General features: G+C 38.9%; 1 protein-coding gene across 1 annotated transcript in view; it reads right to left on the bottom strand.

The window, feature by feature from the left end:
- Positions 1-2,325: 2,325 nt before the first annotated feature.
- The window catches only part of ST8SIA6 (ST8 alpha-N-acetyl-neuraminide alpha-2,8-sialyltransferase 6), a 148,426-nt gene continuing 128,414 nt past the window's right edge, over positions 2,326-22,337 (bottom strand). The window contains exons 5-8 of the mRNA XM_047741664.1: positions 13,414-13,558; positions 9,485-9,597; positions 6,185-6,277; positions 2,326-4,529 (exon numbers count right to left, since the gene is read on the bottom strand). Coding sequence (XP_047597620.1) covers positions 4,061-4,529; positions 6,185-6,277; positions 9,485-9,597; positions 13,414-13,558 — 820 coding nt within the window. The 3' untranslated portion in view covers positions 2,326-4,060. The remainder of the gene's footprint in view (positions 4,530-6,184; positions 6,278-9,484; positions 9,598-13,413; positions 13,559-22,337) is intronic.

The raw sequence follows: 22,337 nt of genomic DNA, 5'->3' as shown, positions 1-22,337 counted from the left end.
ACATTGCATCATAACAGTACTTTTAAGGTAGCTATTTAGGATGTGAGCAGATCTGTTCTAAGATTTTCCAATTTTCCCAGAGCTTCCTGAAATTCATGGAATGATTTAGAGTACGTAACATGATATACTATTGAGCTGGTACATTTTTTTTTGTGAATAAGAAGAAACTTAGCCTCAAATAGGGCTGATTTATAGCTTAATTCAGTATTCTATGCATACAAAGTCCTCCAAAAACAAACAAAAAAAGTCCTTGGCTGATTACCTGGCTGAGAGTCCACATATTTACATGCAGAAGGAAATCTTCTTTCATGAGAGTCATGATCTATTTGCCTTTCCCTTTTGTTAGGAGAAAAAAAATCAGAGACTTCAAGGACTATTATACTATGTAATGTTAAACTTTATGTGATTGTTCATAGAGTCCTTTCCAGGGACCACACAGCAGCAAGGACTATATGCTTACATGAATATTTTTGCCCTACTAAGATTTAGATGAAAACTCTTTTAAAATCTTGCTATTTGGTTATACTGCCCAGGGATGCTGAACAATGAGTAAAAAATAAAATCAAACAAGCTAGTATTTCCCGTAGAAACTGATGACATGGTACTATAAGCTGGAGTCCCAACTAAAGTTTCATACTATCTAGCACCAGTACTCAGACTTACTATTTTCAATGTGCATGGATGCACTTTAATTTCAAGAGCAGAAGCTCAAATCCAATCCATCAACATTTAAGCAATGCTCATTATGCCCACAGATTCTTGAGAGAGTCACAGTCAGGCTTGATGGATAATCTATAAATCTATAAGATAGAGTTCATGGTTTTTCTTTTTGTTTTGATCTTGGTGTAAAACTTGTAATAATTGATCATTATAGAACAAAAAGAACTGTGGCTTATGATTTACAACTCACATAGCTGATATGTTATATTATCAAAATGTATGTTCTGTTGTATTTTAGAAAGTCTAAAAAATTCTCCTTTGGAACAAAAGGACATTTTTGACACATCATAATCATGGGGGAGGCTGTCCTCTGCCAAAGAGGAAATGTTAGGATAGGAATGAAGCCTCCCACAGATTTCACAACAGTCACAGAGCAGCTTGGGAAAGAGACACAAAAAAATGCATGTTCTTTTTGACCAAAGACTTTTGGTTAACAGGTGACCTAGCTGGGATTGTTGCAAAATTTCAACATGCTTTTAGGATGGCAGGACAAGTGTTTACCAGAAAACCAACTTCAGTTATGTTCCTCTAGAAAGGCCTAGCATTTTTGCTGCAACTTTCTTCCTCCTCGACTTTTACTGGATCATGGGTATCAAACATTAGGACACGGCTTCCTGATCTCACAGTGTTGGGGGAGGTCATTGAGAGGATATTACAGCTGGTTGATCCGTGAGCTGGACCCCAGAAACTGGAAGCTCCTTACCCTCTCCCCTGTGCTGGCATGTGCATTCTATCTGCCTTCTGTGATGCTTCTGATCCCAGAAGCTACCCCAAGGACGTAGCCTCAAGACATTGATGTGGTGTTAAGACCATGTGAACAATATACATATCTGAACCCAGTGAAGGTCTCTCCATAAACTTTCAGGCTTACTAGACAAAAATGGAGATCTACTACTCTCACAGCCACCCGAGAAGATCTCATATGCAAGGTCCCTTGTTTATTAAAACTGTCACCTACCAAATCTTTCATGGTCTGCATCTTTCTTTGGTGTCTTGCTGTGCTCTGTGTATAGGCACCGGTTTTAGATTACACCTGGGAAGAACCTGAGAAGTTTGTGAACCAACACATACCATTTTGAATACTTCTGAAATTCTTATCAGTGTCATTAAAGATTCTATTTTGATATTCTAGAGAAAACTTGTGAAGTTAAAGGAGGAAGTTATCTGGGAAAAACTTAAGTAAGTTCTGTGCTAATCATACATAATTTTTATTAAAACAATGTATAAAAATCTCCATACTGTATATTTAATGACTGATTTCAGTATATTCTTTTACTCCTTAATCATCTATTTCCAATATCATCAAAAAGAAAAGTTTAAGGCTCTACTCCCCAGAAAACATTTTAAAGGAAGCATTTTACTAACTATAAAATATTAGACTGTTCTATTTTTAATAATCCACTGTTAGTAACATGATAGACATTACTCATACTGATAGATTTTTAAAAACAAATTAAATCCATTAGAAGCAGCAGAAAACAGCCACTTATTCATCAACACAGAATGAAAGATAAATAGATTAGACTTCATATAACTAAAAGCATATACCTTTTGGAAAATATTTATATATGAACTTTTAAGCAATTTATGGAGCTAATTGGTTTCATCTGCTATAGAAGAACAAAACGTGAACAAACAATAATATTTAAAAAATGTCAAACACAATGCAAGAAATCAGGAGGTACTTTGCCAAAATAAGCGACTGACAGCAGAATGTTTTCAAAAGGAAACATTTAGTAAAACAATCATCTGGCTAAGGTAAGAATTAAGAATTTTATTTTTAATTAATTCAGCATGCTGACAAGTTGGCTCCACCCCGATTTCTGCCCTCCTCATGATGGTACAAAGACAAGTGGGCAAAGTAAGAATGTAGTTACTTAGTTAAACCAAAGAACTTTGTAGATGAATAGGTGATCTATGTTAACAGGTATCATCATAATGAAGGGAGTGGTGTGAAAATTGTAATATTCAATGCCGCTTAAGCTTTATTTGATATTGATATTTAAATTATTTGTCCTATTTATCATGTAAATATATACCTTTCTTTATGAGAATTAAGTTTTGGTATATTTTAATCCTTACTGCTTTCCTGTGAGACCTATCAGGTCACTACAACTACTGTTTCAGAGGTGGGCCCAAGCCACTATCCACTCGTGGTGTAACCTCTCTTCAAGCAACAGTTCTTAGGGCAAAGACCATGATTTACCTTCAAATATCCTCATTCTGGTGAATCAGAATCAAGGGGACTGCTTTTTCCCCTATCATATTCCCTCTACTTAAAATCTTCTTCATTTGTTAAAACCTTACTCACTTTCTAATTTTTATTTGACAATTACCTCTTCTCTGAAACAGATTCCACTGAAATAGACTGAATGACTCCTGAATGACTGAATGACTCCATAGTACCTTCTTCATAGCTGTCATAACAACATCTATCATACCATATCACTGTTGGTCATATGCATGTCCATTTCCTCCTGCAGGACTTGGTCATCTTTAGGTCCCTCTCACACAGCCTGCTACAGGGTCTGGCATGAAGTAGCTGTTGGATAATTTTTTACAAATAAATTGAATGTGTGACCCCACAGACACCAGGTAAGAAAAACTGGGTATTGTAACTCTTCATGCTCTTAAAATAGATCCTGTCAGTGGGAGCAGAAAAGGCTTAATAGTAAGGCAGGACGTTAATATAAATCAAAAAGAACACTTTAAAAATGTAAATGAAGGAGGAAAACAATTGGCCTAAATCCAGCCAGACACATCATTGCAACTAATAACCCTAGTGAAGGTGATCAGAAGCAGGTACATTACCATCCAAAGAGGAGGATTTCATTCCTGAATCATCAAGGGTTTGCTATAATTTCTTAGACGTCCTCTTTTGGACAGGAAGAAGGATGAGAAGGATATTATTGATAATAGAGAGGCCTGATTGAGGAAGAACCCCCAGTGAAAACTGGCAATTCAGCAGGTCTCTCCAGGAAGGGTCTTCAAAACAGCATGCCTTTTATTATCAGTCTGCTGAGAGTGGAAATGGCAACTGTACAGAGCAACAAGGAAATATTCATGGAGTCCCTACCTCACGCCAAATCCTGTACTAGGAGATTTCATGGATTGCTAGATGGAGTTAGATATCATGGTCCCCATTTCACAGGGAGGGAAACTTGAAGATCAGGGCAACTGCACGAGCTGCTGATGTTGCAAGCTCAGTGGGGAACTTTGATCACACCACGTTTCAGGGCTTTTCCTATTATGCCCTACACCCACTGCTTTTAGTGTTGGGAAACACCATTACTCACCTACGGCATTCTATTAAAACTATTCCCATTTTAAGACACTATGCTTAGGCTCTTTCACATTTGCTAAATTGTAATTTGAGGATTCCTTTCAAGTGAAGTTGAAGAATTTGTCTATATTCTTTAGGCATCTCATGGAAACCACGTTTGGGTAAGTTGTTGTCGTAATAGTGATGGCTGACAGGTGTGTCTTTAATCGTTCTAGAAAAGGGCCAAAATCCATACAGCTTCACGTGCTCACACAGTTCAACTGCCACACTTGTGATCATCAAGCCAGAGGACAGGCGAAACTCCGTCACACCTTCAGTTCTCCAGAAAAGAGCAAGATTTCTCAGGTATTTGGGATGGAAAAATATAACCTTCTGTCTTGCTTGAGACTCCTTTAGGGTGTCATACACTTTGAAAGAGGCAATCGTGTTGGCCCTGAAAGAAAACGCTGGAAGAAGAAGGAACGCATCTCCATAGGTCGCAATGTCCTCCAGAAATATTTCTTTCTTTTTCTTTAAGTTCCCATATCTGCCAAATTTAAAAAAAATCGTCATTATAATCAAAGTGGCCATTTTGGTTACATAAGGCTGAATTTACCTTTGGCCGAGCCATTGAACCGTTTATGTCACTGTTGTATATAAGAGACAAACAGTAGACTCAGAGTCCAAGTACGAGTAAGCCTCCTATAAACATCAAGAGCTAGGTCCTTCAGCTCTCTTTTGTGGTGTCCCTAGGCTTTCATTTATATTTTCTTATCAGATTATATCCTTACTGGACACACATTTCTTATATTATTTTATCTTCTAACTCAGTAATTTTTTTTCTCTAAAGCAACTTTTTTTAAAAAAGATTTTATTTATTTATTTGACCGATAGACACAGCGAGAGAGGGAACACATGCAGGGGGAATGGGAGAGGGAGAAGTAAGCTTCCCGCCCGGCAGGGAGCCTGATGTGGGGTTTGATCCCAGGACCCTGGGACCATGACTTGAGCTGAAGGCAGACGCCTAACGACTAAGCCACACAAGGTGTCCCTCTAAGGTAAGTTTTTGATACAGAAATACCTTCCAAATAATGATTGATTTTTTTTAAACACAGGACACTCTTAAAATGTCTACACATTAAAAAATTCCCTAAGCTGTACACCGGTGACCTGTGTATATTTTTTTACATGTGATCACAAAAGTTTCCTTGAAAGAACCTAAAATACCTACATTCATACACATACACACACACACACACATTTTAAATGTATTGTGATAGATTTGTGTTTGATTTAAATAATACCTTAGTAAATATACTAATATGAATGGTTGTGTCTAGAAGGTAAACTTTTAGGATGCAGGTATAATATTGCATATTATCTTAAAAGATACTAGAACTATATGGGTATATAGTTTAATTTGTATTTTATTAATAATGATTATTAGTTTTGGTGAAAACAGTGGAGTAAAACCATGTATGGGATTTTTATTAACCAGGAACATTTTGTCGTGGCTACACTGTGAAAAATGAAATATGGGAATTATTTTTTGGTAATAAGCTATATGTAGTAAAAACTTTTTTATTTTGGCCAGCTTCTCTTAAGGTGCATTCCCTGAAGTTTCTAAATAAACTGTTTCATTAGGAAACTACTCCCAAGATAAAAGAGTAATGTTAAAATTCTGAAAGAAAGCTCTCAAAAGTAACTTCACTATTGTTAAAAAAGAAGAAGTGATAAATAAGTTTTCACTTAATTAGTAGTGTTCCACTTATGACATTAGAAGTGTAATTGGTTGGGATGCCTGGTTGGCTCAGTGGTAGAGCGTACAACTCTTCATCTCGGGGCTATAAGTTTGAGCCCCACACCAGGTGTAGAAATGATATTAAGAAATAAAAAATAAATATAAGTAACATAAAAAAATAAAAAATAAAGTCTTTAAAATGGAATGGTTTTCTTTAAAAAAAGAAAAGGAGAGAGAGGTACAATTGATCATACCTCTTATGAGCTACAACCTTGAGAGGAAGTAAAAAATTATGAATATATTATATTCTTCTATCTTTTCCCCAAAGTCATTCCAGCTATATTGCATTGCAAGTCATTCCAGCAACAAGATTAGTGTTCAAACTAAGAAACATGTTAAACCAACATGTTAAACAATAAAACAAATGTTCTCAAACAGTTATGTAAGTTGGACATACTTACTTTAGTTTTATGATACTGGGATTTACAGTCACGACATTGGTTTTACTGCCAACATCTTTACTCACATTTCCTGTAATTGGAGGAAGGTTACACCTGAAATTTGGGGGGGGGGGAAAGCGTTTTCAAAATGCAAGTTTAAAAAAAAGCGCATACCCACACATGTACACATACAATCACTGTCGGTTTATTGGAGAAAATGATGGCTGTTGAGTTCTGAATTGATCTGATTTCCATTTAAAACTTTAATAAGTACTGAAATCCTTTTTTTATATGAAAAAGATTTTATTTATTTATTTGACAGAGAGAAAGAGAGAGAGCATAAATAGGGGAAGTGGGAGAGGGAGAAGCAGACTCCACCATGAGCAGAGAGCCCAATACAGGGCTTGCTCCCAGGACTCTGGGATCATGACCTGAGGTGAAGGCAGACACTTAATGACTGAGCCACCCAGGTACCCCTAAGTACTGAACTCTTAATTGACACTTCAACATTGCATAAAATATACAAATTTGGTAAATGCTTTTAATATTAAGACCCTTAAGTATATCAAAATGAGAAATGACAATTACCTTGCTAGCTGCTGAAGAGTTCATAATCCTTTTATTAAAATTATTATTTCTATTGATTATATTTCCACAGTGTTATGGTCATCAATTTACAGGTTAAAAAAAAAAAAAACAAGGCATTGCAACTAAGGTTATGGAGTATGCCAGAAGCAAAGTCTATTAAAAAAAAAAACAAACACCAAACCCTGAAATCTCCTGATTCCCATATGGATAGTTTTTCTAGCAAATTCTGCTGTTAATAAATAAAACCCTAATGTTCCTATAATGATATTTTCATATAAATGTTCTCTTCCTCTTTTGAGTACTAATTTTTTAGTACTCAGAACAAATTAAGAATTGTAATTTTGAGTAATTATATTCCTTTCACAAAAAAGGGAAAGTTGGTTATGACTCCCTAAGTATTGTTTACAGAATTTCAAGTAGACCATTTCTTTTAAGCTATACAAATAAAAAGAGCATTTCTGAGTTTCAACGAACTGAGGTTGAAACAGCATTCCACACTCAATGAAACATAAAATCAAATGGACCGTGTACACCTCTCATTGATATAAAAGGTATGTCAGGGGGCGCCTGGGTGGCTCAGCGGGTTAAGCCGCTGCCTTCGGCTCAGGTCATGATCTCAGGGTCCTGGGATCGAGCCCCGCATCAGGCTCTCTGCTCAGAAGCCTGCTTCTTCCTCTCTCTCTGCCTGCCTCTCTGCCTATTTGTGATCTCTCTCTGTCAAATGAATAAATAAAATCTTTAAAAAAAATAAATAAATAAATAAAAGGTATGTCAGAAAATAATTAAACATGGCACCTTGCGAAAAATATCAATCACAGATAATACAGAAACGCCCTCATTACTGGACAACCTGTAATAACAAATCTATCTTCTAATACAGTATTATTCTTTTTAAAATCAAAGGTGATTTCCAGCAGAGTATCATAGGAGACTCCTAGGGGAGTAATGGCGTATTGTACACATAGAGTGGTAGTTGGTAAAACCATCCATTCTTCAACTCTTTTATTCTTTACCCACTCAGCTAGTAGCTCCCAAACTTTTGGAATGAAAAACAAACAATAATAAGCAGTTTCCAGACTGTTACTACAAAATTCTGACCACGTAGACACAAACTAAGTACAGACTTAACATTTAAATAAATTTTAATGACCATGACCACATCTAAGCCCTCATTTGCCCTTTCATTCTGGAAAGCTCACTTCACAGGAAACTCTGTCTCAGAAACATCCCTGGCAGCAAATGCAGGATCTGGAAATAGGCACACTTACTGGGGAGTTTGAAATTAAGTAGTTGCTGAGATGTTTTTCTTTTTTTTTTTTTAATGTTTTATTTATTTATTTGACAGAGAGAGATCACAAGTAGGCAGAGAGGCAGGCAGAGAGAGAGGGGGAAGCAGGCTCCCTGCTGAGCAGAGAGCCCGATGCGGGGCTCGATCCCAGGACCCCGAGATCATGACCCGAGCCGAAGGCAGAGGCTTTAACCCACTGAGCCACCCAGGCGCCCCGATGTTTTTCTTTTTTAAACCTCAACTTGCATTTCGTGTATCTGCTCTATCAGGTAAAATGGATGGGTAACCATAATCTTCCCCACAGATGTTTTGAGAATTTTAAATCTATGAAAAGTCTATTACAAGAAGAATTATTTAGCTTCATTATGGCTTTTTCATAGTGAGTGCTTTAACTAAATGGCTAAATCATTCAGGTATTGGCCATTTTATCATGAATCATGAGGACTACATTCAATGACTTGCTGGATTGTCAGGTCTACTGTTCAGTCATTACCTGTAGCAATAAAAACTTTAAATGAGATTCAAGCAAAGCAGTGGGATTGGGGGGAGGGGGACAGTGAGCTAGTGACTGAAAGTCCGGCCTCCTTTTCAGTTGCGAAGAAACGACAGCATTAAATCAATAAGAATCAAAGGCTCTCCTCTGATGTATGAAATCAGTGCCCCTGAAATAGGAAGAAACAGATTTCGACTTACTTTTTAAAGAGGTGTATTTCAATTGAAATCCAACCTCACAGGGATGAATCACCTTTCCATCATATTCTGAAAGTGCAGAAACTCCACGGCTTGGCTTATTAGCACAGGCACAGGGAGAAACAAATCACTTCTGCTTCTGCATTTGCAAGCTAGCTGCTACTGAGATACAGACACTTTAAAAGACCAGAATCTAGAAGCTCCACAATTTCGTTTCTTAATTTCAAGCCAGAAAACGAAACAATGATATTGTGTGGCAATACGATGCTTAGGTCGGCATTTTCTCAAGTATTATCTGAGAACAAAAGTTTCTTGAAATGCTCTGTTCATATATATATATATGTATAATATATATATGTATACATATATATAATATGTTTATATATATAAATAAATATATATTTTTTCCCTTTTTTCAGGTGAGCCTGGCAAATGTTGTTCTCCAGAGCCCTTCTGAGGGAGCCATGGTATCCTTAATACAATGTAGGCTCTGACAAGTCCCGCAGTGAAGACCCTCTTTCACCACGATTTCAGAGTTTCAGCAAAGTGGCCAAAGCACAGTTTTTTTCCTTCTGGTATTAACATTCTGAGGAACTCATGATCCATTTAACACCTCAGGAAAGTCTACCCAAGTAATTTGTAGACTTAAGCAACACAGCTCAAAGGTCAAAATTTACAGGGAGGAGCTTTACAGCATTCCTTTAAAATATCCAACTGACCTTTGGTTTCAAGGAAACCCGTCTGACAGGTCTTACCTAAAAACGAAGTCAGATTTGTCTATTTCAGCTCCACAAAGAGACTTATTCAGAATTCCCCCGTTTCCAACCACTGCGCACTGATTGTACGGGTACTCCATGAAGGGCTGAGACTAGCAGAAGGAAGAGAGAAACCATCACAAAATAGCTTTAGTTTCAGAACAATAAATATCATCAGCTTAATTCAAGCAGCTACATTTTTTTTATACACGCTAAGGAAAGGAAAAGAGCAAGGAAAAAAAGGCAGAGATAGAAATGCCATAGCATGTTGATCAACTTACAACTTATAATAAAAAATCTTGTAAACCTACCTTTCATTTCTCTTGAGAGGAATATACAGCATATCATAGACCCTATGGTGTAATAATCTAACATATAATACATTTGTTTATAAAATGTAACTTAATGTGTCTTAAATCACACAATTAAGTACGTAACATTAGACTGGCAAAACCCCACACTGGGCCTTTCCAACAAACAAGAATGTTTTCAGCAAAATAGAGGAAATGAAGCAATTAGAAAGTATAATGAAGTCCTCTATTCTTGGGCATAAAATTAATAGCTAATTTAGCAGAAGTTTCTGCTAGAGTTAGACCTTCAGGCTCAGGGATGACATGAGATTTATGCCTGCCATCTCCACAAATGACCAGCCACGGTGCTACAGGGATGCCTACTAACTCTCTGCTGACATATTTCAAATTGATTTCCAAGGTCTGAACCTCTTATATTTCATCCGAGGACCCGACTTGTCTACCCCCAAAAGATTTCCCCCTTTCCCCAAGTCCTTCCCAGTCAGAAACATAACTTCTCCATTAAACAGTGCTCTTTGTCTTTGCTTGTCCCTCTCCCCGACGAAATGATGGGACCCTAAGCAGCACCAAGAAGGCCCAGGTTAGACACCACAGTGACATTGTCCTGATTCACCTCTTTTATCTTTAGAGGGTGAGTGGAGGTCCTCAAGGGCAGAGGACGTGTTTGTGACATTTAACGTCCCCTCATCTTTCACCACACACCTCACATGTTGGAATGTACACAGTGACATTTCAATTAATGCTTGCTGGCCCGATGGTCCACCCTGGAAAAAACCACCAGTGTTGAGTTGGGAGCCTCTTGGACCAGGATGGGGTAGTCAGCTGGTGAATATTCAGGAATTTTGTGAACAGTTGTGAAGCCACTGGTAAATTTAAGTCAACCACCCCGGGGGTACGTCCACCACTAAAATGGACCAACACTACAAATCAGGGCAGCTCATTGCCCAAAGCCAGTTTCCCAGCACCAATGGCAACACCTCAGGGCCAGTGCGGTTGTGTGAAGCCCAAAGGACTCCTGAAACCCTATGACTGTTACGTGCTCTCAGGCTCCATCTGGGCAACACCAAATGAGCAGAGAGAACTCTGATTCAGCACAGTTGGTTTGTCTCTAACAATTCAGAATCATATTGTAATCATTATACAAGAGATGCTGTTCCAAGTGCCTGACTTATTAACACATGTGAACCTTACGAGCATTTTGCTGCTGGGGAAATAAAAGCATGGGTTTAAGGAATGGCTAGCAAGTGTCAGAGCTGAGATTCAAACCCCTGAAAGAGCCCATGTTCTTATTCACCCCATGTGACACAGTTTCTCACATTCCATGAATACAATGTTAATTATGTACCTTATTTCTCTTCGTATCTGCAATTGCCTAGCAGAGGACATGGCTCTGAAGTCAATGGTTCCTAGATACCTCAGGTGATTTCAAATCCACTGTAATCCTAGCTCAAGATGTCTTTGACCTATGTTTACTAAATGGTGCCACAAACAATTTTGAATTTTACAGACTGGATAGAATGCAAATAAACTCTTAATGGTACAACAGAAAAGTTGACAGAAGAAAACGTCTCCAATTAAGCACTCAAAATAACACATGTTTTCTCTAGTTTCTTGGTCAACTAGGGGGAAAAGCCCATATGCTTGGGGATCTCATGTTCAGTAAGAGTAACCCCTGAATGACAAATTCCAATGTTTCTTAAAACAAAGCTCCTAAGAAAGTGGAAAATGTGTGCTATGTTGAGCAAGTCCTGCTCATTGCTCACTCTGGTCGAAAACCAACTTTGCTTTCTTTTCAGGTAACTTAGCAAAGTGTTTGGAGGAAATGACTTTACGACATTCATCAGAAGTGTCTATTGTCATCTCCTTGTTGTGTGCCCCAGAGTTCTCTAGCAGAACAGAACAAGGAGGCTGGGGATGTAGGCAGCAGGACCAGAAGGAGGCCAGCTCTCTTAGAGAGGAAAGGGAGTGTGGAAGCAACACAGAAAAGTGGCCTCTCGCTTTGCTACTATTACTGTACTCACTTCAGAATTATCTCCCAACCTCCACACCCGCAGTTCTGAAAAATCCGTGCAAATTTGGGAAACCGATGCTGTTGTTAACTGTATACAGAATTATCAAGCCCTAGGTTATTCTTTTCTAGGTGCCAACCGGAAGCTAAAAAAATCCCTGTCTCTCCTCTGTTCTGGTCTGTCTAAAGCAAGGAAAACACGAGAAAAAATTGCAAGGGTGAAAGAGTTGCTCATTGTGAAACTCTCAGGCCTTCTTGGGTCAGGAATATAATATAAATATTATAATATATATATATTTATATATATATGTTTATATATAAATATAATATAAATATTCTGTACTTATTATCTTTTCAATTATTGGTAATTTCAGTGCCTCATGAGGGCATTTTTAGAATGCATTATGAGTTATTTTTGGTCCTCCTTTCCTTCCGGAAAATTTCTTCTATTTTTTTTCTCTATCATTTTCTATTCATTTTTCAATCATTCCCAGCCAATTAGACTTCCTTTGAATTATAAGAGTAAAAGAAAAACTGGCACAACTTATATGACCAATAAATTAGTTGAAAGAAGTCAAAGGTCCAACAAAAAGGAATTAATTGCAAGAACAGAATATTCTACAGTTGGTAAACTGCATATATTAGGTCATCCGATTTTTGACCAGACTGACTTAGCTTAATTGCTTTTAATAAACTCATGAGAAGATAACCGAAGGTGTATGATTATAAGCGATGGGATGTTCTTCATGACAAAAATTCTCCCCAAGTTTGGATTTATATTAAAGAAGTTTCTTCTTGTAATGACACTGTACTATTACTCATTAGCTTATTTAATGACTGTGTAATGAATGCATGTATGCACTGGGGAATATTCTGGAGCTTGGGATACATCAATGAACATACCACACAGAGATTCCTGAGTGTGAGGTTATGTTCAGTGACCACAAATTCTTTTTTTTTTTTTTTTAAGATTTATTTATTTATTTTAGAGAGTCAGAGCACAGGTGGGAGGGGCAGAAGGAGAAGGAGAGAAAATCTGAGGGAGACTCCGCACTGAGTGTGGAGACTAATGTGGGGCTCATTTTCACAACCTTGAGATGATGACCTGAGATGAAACCAAGAGTTGGATGTTTAACCAACTGTACCACCCAGGCAGCCCCCTCCCCCCACCCACTGACAACAAATTCCTAACATATTTACTTCCCAAAGATTAGCCAGATAAACCCATAGTTCCTTCTGAAGGAACCGATTCAGTCACCAAAACTGACAACTGCAAGAATCTTATTCCAGGTGAAAAATGATCCTCTTCCCAAGCCCCAGTAGTTCCTATCCAGAAAACCCAAGTAAGCTCATCTCATGCAAGGATGAGTTATAAAGACTCAAGGACTTGGAGAGCTTATCATGTAAGATATAAATACCATTCCCTGCAGAGCCACTTGCATTCAAAATTCCTTTTTAAAATGGACCACTATCACCATCTTTTACATCAAAACAATGTATGGTATTTTAATTCTGGGTTAACTTCCCTATTAGTATAAGTTACAATGTAACGTGGAAGAAAAGTCATCTGGAATGGCGACACAAATCAACCACAACAAAACTTTACTCACCACTGGAAACATATTAAAAATATTCTCTCTAATTAGGATTTCATTTTTGCTTTCCACCTCGTAGCTCATGTTGGTCCCAGCTGGAGTGTTGTTCTGAGAAACAATGAAGTTTTGAGCAGCATCACAACAGGAAGCAAGTTTTGCTCTGCAAAGGGGAAGAATAAAAGCGAACCATGCAACAAGATTAAGAAACCACAAATAGAGGCTACGGTGGAAAATGCAAGAGGATTTTTTGCCATATTGGCTTTCAGAAAGAAGAGAAATCATTCACAAAGTTGACATTTGTATCTCTTTCCAGTCTAAGTGGTCCCTAGTAGGACCAAAGAGTGAAGAATTCGAAACATACTTATGCTCAGGTAGGGATCCTCTCACCGACAGAAAACATTCATGAACATAATTGTTCCCATATAAAAATGTCCTCCAAATGATAATGTTGTAACATTAAGGAGAAAAATTACAGGATATACTGCAATTATTTTACAATAAAGTAGAGTAACTGAATTAAGAACAATGTTACAAACTGTCATCAAAGCAACATGTAGTCATTTACTAGGAGACGAGTCCAATAAAAGAAAAATCATTCAATACAGTGATTTGTTTCTAGCTTTACTGATATAATTCAGGAGCACAAATGATTTATATTTAAGGTGTTCAACTTCATGTTTTGCAATGTTTATACGTTGTGGAATAATCGCCACCATAATCAACCCAACTGAAATATCCATTACCTCACATAATTATCATTGTTTCCTTTTCATTTTTTTGTTTGTTTGTTTTGTTTTGTTTTTGTGGTAAGAACAGTTGATATTTACCCCTTTAGCAGATTTTGGGTATACACTATAGTATTGCTATCCACAGTCACCATGCTGTGACCTAACACAGGGAATTTCTGAGTGAAGCGAAGTTTAAGTTGCCATTCCTTATAGAAAGAACATAATTTAGTACCAAGCTCTGTTTTAAAACTTACATGTTTTGTATGTATTTCACTCAATAATGTTGAGTGAAACATTATTAATAGAACATAGACCCAATTAAGTCCTTCTGGTGATTATCAGGACTTGCCCCCAACCTTTAGCCTGTCAGTCTAGATCCACTCAGAATTTTTATTTTGTTTACATAATTCTCCAGGGATGCAAAATCCCAGTATCACTTGACAATTATTCCAGACTTTAATCAACCTTGAAGTCAAGAGATCCTTCAATTTGCACAACTCTACCATCTCTTAACTTGAATCCATTTCCCTTGTTTATTTTTTCATAGAATCTCTCCATTAAAACACTTCATGAAATTGAAAATGGTAATAATCAAAGGGAACTTGAACCTTTTCAATCTGGAAGCACTGAGAGAAGTTCCTCTTCTTTCAGATTTTCCTTCTAGGACCAGCTTTTCAATATCTTAGTCATCTTGTTCCTCTTTAAGCTCTTATGTATTTTTCCATATTATTTAAAAATACCTATCAAGGGGCACCTGGGTGGCTCAGTGGGTTAAAGCCTCTGCCTTTGGCTCAGGTCATGACCTCAGGGTCCTGGGATCAAGACCCACATCGGGCTCTCTGCTCTGCTTGGCGGGGAGCCTGCTTCTTCCTCTCTCTTTGCCTCCCTCTCTGCCTACTTGTGATCTCTCTCTCTGTCGAATAAATAAATAAAATCTTAAAAAAAAATACCTATCAAACAGACTCTTAACTACAGAGAACAGAAGTTTGCTGGAAGGTAGGTGGGTGGGGGAATGGCTTAAATGGATGATGCGGATCAAAGAGGGAACTCGTGATGAGCACTGGTTGCATGTAATTGGTGAATCACTAAAAAATTCTAGTACTGAAACTAATATTACACTATATGTTAACTAACTAGAATTTACATAAAAACTTAAAAAAAAAGAAAAAAATATGTACCAAAGCTGGATCCAATTATAGCACAAAGGACAGTGAATATTCAGTGAATAGGGCTGACATGCTCATTGCTGATATCCTAGATTTGAAACTGGTCCATCCCCATTTATTGGTTTTGGTCCTGAACTTTTGTGTAAGTTCCTATTGAATTTTCTCCTTTTGAAAAAATATAATGCTCTAATCTGTCACAGTCATTTTGAATTATATTCCAGTCTTCAATAATTCTCTGGGTATGGAAAGTCAGGGCTATGATGTTATTTGTACCCTAAAAATCAATATTTTCAATAATATTTATCAGTTAATTTATATCATTAAAATAATACATTCTTCTTAGTTGTATTCTATCACCTGTTTATTTTGCCTCTTCGGAATTCAGAACCTACCATGTCTTCAAGATAGTTCATGGAGATTAACAAAAGGAAAAATCGAAAATGAAATGACATGTAGTCAAAAAGATGATACTCAAAAACATGTAGTTTTTTAATTTTAAATTTAATCTCCTAACAATTCAATGTGGCATATTTCAAATTCAGAAATCCTTATGTATTTATCATTCTAAATATCTCTTTTATGCAATATTTTGAGCAAAGGTAATGGAATAAACTCTCATTTACCTTCGACAAGTAGCTCAATTTCTCTAAGGACATTCAGTGCTTAAAAGAACATTGCATCCCAAACCTCCCACCCCCCCACCTCTTCAAACCCTTCAGATTGTTTTTCAGAGTCCATAGTCTCTCATTGTTCACCTCCCCTTCCAATTTCCCCCAACTCCCTTCTCCTAACTCCCCAGGTCCTCCATGCTATTTGTTATGCTCCATAAATAAGTGAAACCATATGAGCACGGATTGCATGGAGCACTGGGTATGGTACAAAAACAATGAATACTGTTATGCTGAAAATAAATTTTAAAAAATGATTAAAAAAAGAGAACATTGCATCACCAAAAAGCAAAACAAAACAAACAAATGAAAAAAACACGAACCAACCAAACAAAAAAACCTAACTGTTGTGCCCTTGTGATTTTTTTTATATTAATAGTTTTTTTCTGAAATTACATTCTTAACTTCGTATTATAAGATTTTCAAACCTAGAGAAAAATGCGAAGAATTGGACGAGTACTTGAATAACTTCCAACTAGATTCTACAATTAACTTTTTACATTTGCTTTATTGTGCAACCATCAGTCCATTTTTATTGTGGTGGTGGTTACAATTCAAAGTCAATACAGAGATCAGTACGCTTCCATCTGAAACACCTCAACATGCCTATCATCATTTTGTGTACATTTTGGGGTAAAATTTACATAAAATAAAATCATAAGCACATTTGAGGAGTTCTGAAAAATCTGTGCACCCTTGTACCCCAATCTCCTACCAATATACAGAATTTTGCCAGCATTCTAGAGAATTCCCTCATATCCCTTCCCAGCCTATCTGCAGCCCTCCCCTACTCTTGTGATTAATTTTTATCAAAGATCAAGTTTTGCCTGTTCTAGAATCTATTTAAGCAGAATCATATAGTACATATGCTTTTGTGTAAGACAACTTTCTCTCAGCATAAATTCTCTAACAATTCATCTATGCTGCTGTGTGTATCAGTAGCTTGTTCTTTTTCACTGCTGGAGTATTACACTGTATGGCTGTGCCAGAATCTGTTCAGACATGGCCTTTGCACTTAAAAAAAAAAAAATCACTATCGGGTGCCTGGGTGGCTCAGTGGGTTAAGCCTCTGCCTTCAGCTCAGGTCATGATCTCAGGGTCCTGGGATCGAGGCCTGCATAGAGCTCTCTGCTCAGCAGGGAGCCTGCTTCCCTCTCTCTCTCTGCCTGTCTCTCTGCCTACTTGTGATCTCTCTCTCTGCGTCAAATAAATAAATAAAATCTTTAAAAAAATCACTATCGGGGTGCCTGGGTGGCTCAGCGGGTTAAAGCCTCTGCCTTTGGCTCAGGTCATGATCCCAGGGTCCTGGGATCGAGCCCCGCATCGGGCTCTCTGCTCAGTGGGGAGCCTGCTTCCTCCTCTCTCTCTCTGCCTGCCTCTCTGCCTACTTGTGATCACTGTCAAATAAATAAATAAAATCTAAAAAAAAAATCACTATCAAAAATCCATGTGAAGCACCTTATCACTCATAATAACCTCCCAAGAAAAATATCAGTAATTATCCAAAATTTCATTTCTGGAGCTTGTTTTTACTGACCAATGGGACTCTTTTTAAAGCTTCACATTCAGTGGCAGAATTATAAATTTATGTTGTCCCTTCCCAGCTCATCCATGTGGCGGACGCCCCTGTTGTTACAGCATCCATAGAAAGCTGAGTGAGGTGCATAATACAAACAGAACAAAATGGAATTTAGTCTCTGCTACTCCATTTCCCATCCTCCTAAAGAGTCGCTTCTGATCTTTGGTGACTTTAACGTCAACTATGTATGTTCACAATTATGGGCACACAGCACTCTTCCCCTTCTTATATAAAAAGCAGGAAATCATGTAAAAGAAAAAAAAAGGATGCTATTGGTATGTGATGATTAACTTTATGTGTCGATCTGGGCCATGTCAATGTCACGGGAGCTATAAAACACTATTTCTGGGTCTGTGAGGGTGTGTCCAGAAAACATGAGCTTCTGAATTGCTGGACTGAGTAAAGAAGATCACCCTACCCAGGGCAGGTGGGCCTCATCTAATCTGTTGATGGCCTGAGTAGGAGAAAAGATGGACAAAGGCAAATCGGCTCTGTGCTGGGGCTGGGAAATCTGACTTGTCTCGTCATCAGACGTCAGTGCTCCTAGTTCTTAGACCTTCAGACTCAGATGAGAACATACACCCCAATACCCACCCTCTCCCCCAGTTCTTGGGCCTCGTAACTCAAACTGGAACTCATACCATTGGCTTCTCTGATTCTCAGGCCTTCTTCAGGTTTGGACTGGAACAACGCCATCATCTTTTTTGGGTCTTTAGTTTGCAGATGGCAGACAACAGGACTTCTCAGCCTCCCTAACTATGTGAGCCAATCTCTCAAAATAAATCTCTTTCTCTATCTCTAGATATATCTTATTGGTTCTGTTTCTGCAGAAAACACCAATATAGATACTGGTACTGAGAAGGTGGTGGGGAGTGGTAATGTAATAAATACCTAAAAATGTATGAATGGCTTAGGAACTGGATAATAGGAAGACTTTCAAGGCTCATGCTAGAAAAGGCTTAGAGTTCCATGAACAGGATTTTAAAGGTAACTCTGTTAAAAGCTCAGGAAGAAAATAAGAGCTACAGACAAAGCTTGCACTTTCTCAGAGAATGGTTAAGTGATCATGAGCAGAATACTAGCAGATATATAGAAGTTACATAAAGGCCATTCTGATGAGGTCTCAGATGGAAAAAAGAGGGACATGTTATTATGAAAGGACAATGGAGAAAAGGCGATCCTTGTTATCAAGTGGCAAAGAACTTGGCTTTGAATGGCGTTTAAGCTCTAGCATTTTGTGGAGGGTAGGTGCTGAAACTGGATGTTTAACTGAGGAGATTCCTAAGCAAAATATTGAACGTGTGGCTTAGTTCCTCCTGACTACTTACCATAAAATGCAAGAGAGAGATGACCTGAAGATGGAATTAAAGTCAAAAGAAAAGCAGGACTTAAAGATCTGGAAAATTCTCAGCCTATCTGCGTTGCAGAAAAAAAAAAAAAGAAAAAGAAAAAGAAAAGAAGAAAAAAAAAACAAAACCGAGAAAACATGTTTAGGAGAGAACACTAAGCGTGTGGCCAAGCATTTGTTCGATAAGGAGATTAGCCTGGGTGAGAACCACAGACTTAATCAGCCACCCAGCAGGAGAACTACCAGTTTGAACCAAAGAGGAAGGAGACAGCAAGGAGAAAAGGAAAGCTTTTGGACAGAGATTTTACAGGGTGGGCCACAGAACTATCTGGCTCCAAACAGACACTATTTTTCTAGTTGAGGGGAGGATCACCCGAAAAGTGGTACAGGCAATCAGGGATGCGTCCTGGTTTCAAGAAGGGAATACTGCTTTTGATAGGCCAGTTGGCCTCAGCTCAAAACTGTGGGGGTGGGGTCACTTGGAGACACAGTCCCTGCCCACAGAGCCTGGGGGCAGGAGCCCACCCCAGTGGGTCTGGAGGGCAGTGCCTCCAGCAGGAGAATTACCTTGAGCCTGAGAGCTCATGAAGTTTATCTTGCTAAGTTTTGTACTTGCTTGGGACCTGCCATTCTCTCCTTTCCTAGTTCTCCCTTTTGGAATGGGATGTCTATCCTATGCTTTCCTACCAGGGGATTCTGGAAGCATTTGACTTGTCTGGTTTCACAGGTTCACAACTGAAGAGGAATTTTGCTTCAGGATGAAATGTACCTCGAGGGTGCCTGGGGGCTCAGTGGGTTAAGCCTCTGCCTTTGGCTCAGGTCATGATCTCAGGATCCTGGGACGGAGCCCCACATCCGGCTCTCTGCTCAGTGGGGAGACTAATCTCCCCCCCCCGCCCCGCCCTGCCTGCCTCTCTGCTTACTTGTGATCTGTCAAATAAATAAATAAAATCTTATAAAAAAAAAATGTACCTCGACTCACCCATATCTGATTTAGAGGATATGTAGATGAGACTTTGGACTTTAGAGTTGATGCTGGAACCAGTAAAGATTTTGGGGGCTGCTGGGATGGAATGGATTCAATCTGCGTATGAGAAGGACATAGGTTTTGGGGAACTGTGGGCAGAATATCATGGACTAAACCTTTGCACTCTCTCCAAACTCCTGTGTAGACATCCTACCCACCATGTGGTGGTGTGAAGATATGGGGCCTTTGGGAGGCGATGAGGATTAAATGAGGTCATGAGGGTGGAGCCCTCGTGATGGAAGAGTGCCCTTTTATGGGTCCTCGGAGAACCTGCTTTTGCTCTCTGTGCTCCGCCACATGAGGACACAAGAAGAAGGCCCTCAGTGTACAAGCAGGAAGAGGCCCCTCACCAGATCCCAACGTGCTGGCACCCTGATCTCAGTCTTCCAGCCTCCAGAACCGGGAGAGGTAAAAGTCTGTGGTTTACTAGCCACCTGGTCTATGTATTTTGTTAGATCAGCCAAACCTGACTAAGATACTAGAAAGCATGCTCTTACCAGGACACCTACATTGTCTGTAATGTGTCGTTCCACATTCTGCAGTAGTAAATGTCCCACCAGATCAGCATGCACAAACCACGCACTTGATAAGTACTGCCCATGTCCCAGAGCATTTTCAGAGCCGGATGTCATCTGATTCCCATGACCAACCAGAGAGCCAGAAAAGATTATTCAGAGATGAGAAAACCAGAATTAAGAGAGGTTAAGTGACTTGACCAAGGCACCCACGTGGTAAATGTCTCCAACTTAGGTCTTTTGACATTCAATTCTCTGCAATTTACACTGGCATAGTTTCTGACCGGAGGGTAGAACTCTCATTGCAGCTTCCTCCTTCAGGATGCTTTCCATAATGGCACTGTCATAACACGGTGCTTCTCGCAATGGTGCTGGTAGCACCCCAGTGAAAACTCGCCCATTCACAACTCTAAGGCAGCAAGAAATTTACGTATACATGTTTCAAACCCTATCTAAACTGAGTTGCTCAATGCTCTTGTTTTATGTGACATCCAGGGCCCCTATAGGATCAAAGTCCGAGGGTTCCAGCCAATGTGCCTGGTGTCAAAGGGAAAAGAAAGCCCCGGTTTGATGATGATCTCACACTTGCTGTCTCGTACCTTCACCAACTTCCTCCACACAATCCAGTTTCCAAAAGCAAAGATTCTCCCCTCCGTGCCCAGGAAAGAACAGGGGCCCTTTGTACCTCAGGAAGTTCCAGAATTGAAAAGAATTTACATGCTTCCAAAAGTGCTTAGCTCTCAAGAAGCAGGTTGCTCCCAAAATCATCGGGCTTAACATTTTTAGCCTTAGCCTATAAAGATGGTATTAGAAAATGTGCAAATCGCCTTGGCATCACAGTTGGCCCAGCAGATATGCTTCTGAGAAAGGGATTTCTTTTAAATTGCAAAAATTCCTTTTTCATTCATAGTGCAGGCACTGAGTGTCTCCTTGGATTTATAATAATAATAATAATAATAATAAGAAGAAGTAGTAGTAGTAGTAGTAGTAGTAGTTTTGTTTTTCCTATTTGTTTTAGGTCTCAGGTCAAAATTTTTCAGTTCTAAGTGGGATGCTTCCTGGATTTCCATGAAATGTTAACGAGTGCCTCAGGATGACCATGCACCAGACTCAAGCATCCACCCTGAATACTAATGACCTGACTGCCCCAGCTCAGAGCTCATGGTCAGCTCTTCTGTTTATCGAACTCCCAAAAACTCTTTAATAAGACATGGAACAGGTAAGGTGAGACAGAGGGTACAGACGCTTTCTAAGTATTAATAAAGAGCTACCTTCTTCTACGATCCATTCTCTAAGATTCTAATGAGAGTTGGAGGAAAAGGAGTTTTAAAACCTAAGTGTCGGGGACGCCTGGGTGGCTCAGTTGGTGAGCAGCTGCCTTCGGCTCAGGTCATGATCCCAGCGTCCTGGGATCGAGTCCCACATCGGGCTCCTTGCTCATCAGGGAGCCTGCTTCTCCCTCTGCCTCTGCCTGCCATTCTGTCTGCCTGTGCTTGCTCTCTCTTCCTCTCTCTCTCTGACAAATAAATAAATAAATAAAATCTTAAAACCTAAGTGTCTGCCTCACTTCCAGGGAATTATTTGCCATCCGATCTATAATCAGTTGTCAGTCACATTTCTTTTCCATCCCCAAACCCACAAGATGCTTGGGCCAAGCAATAGGCCAACTGCCTCTTTCCCGTTGATGTACCCTTCTGTTGACCTTTGTTCTGTTCCTACCCTACATCATATAATTCACTGATTGACCACTAATAACAATATCAAACATTTAGTCTGATATCACTATGTGCTAAATGTTTCACAGATACTATCTCAGCAAGCCCTACAATAATGTTGCAAGATAGGTAGAGTTGATTCGTTTTACAGTTGAGGACAATTCAGGCTTATAAAAGGTAAGTAGGTCACATA

The sequence above is a fragment of the Lutra lutra genome, chromosome 8 (assembly GCF_902655055.1).
Source record: "Lutra lutra chromosome 8, mLutLut1.2, whole genome shotgun sequence".
Lineage (NCBI taxonomy): Eukaryota > Metazoa > Chordata > Mammalia > Carnivora > Mustelidae > Lutra > Lutra lutra.
The sequence above is the reverse complement of the archived record's forward strand: the minus strand, read 5'-3'. Positions and strand labels throughout refer to the sequence as shown.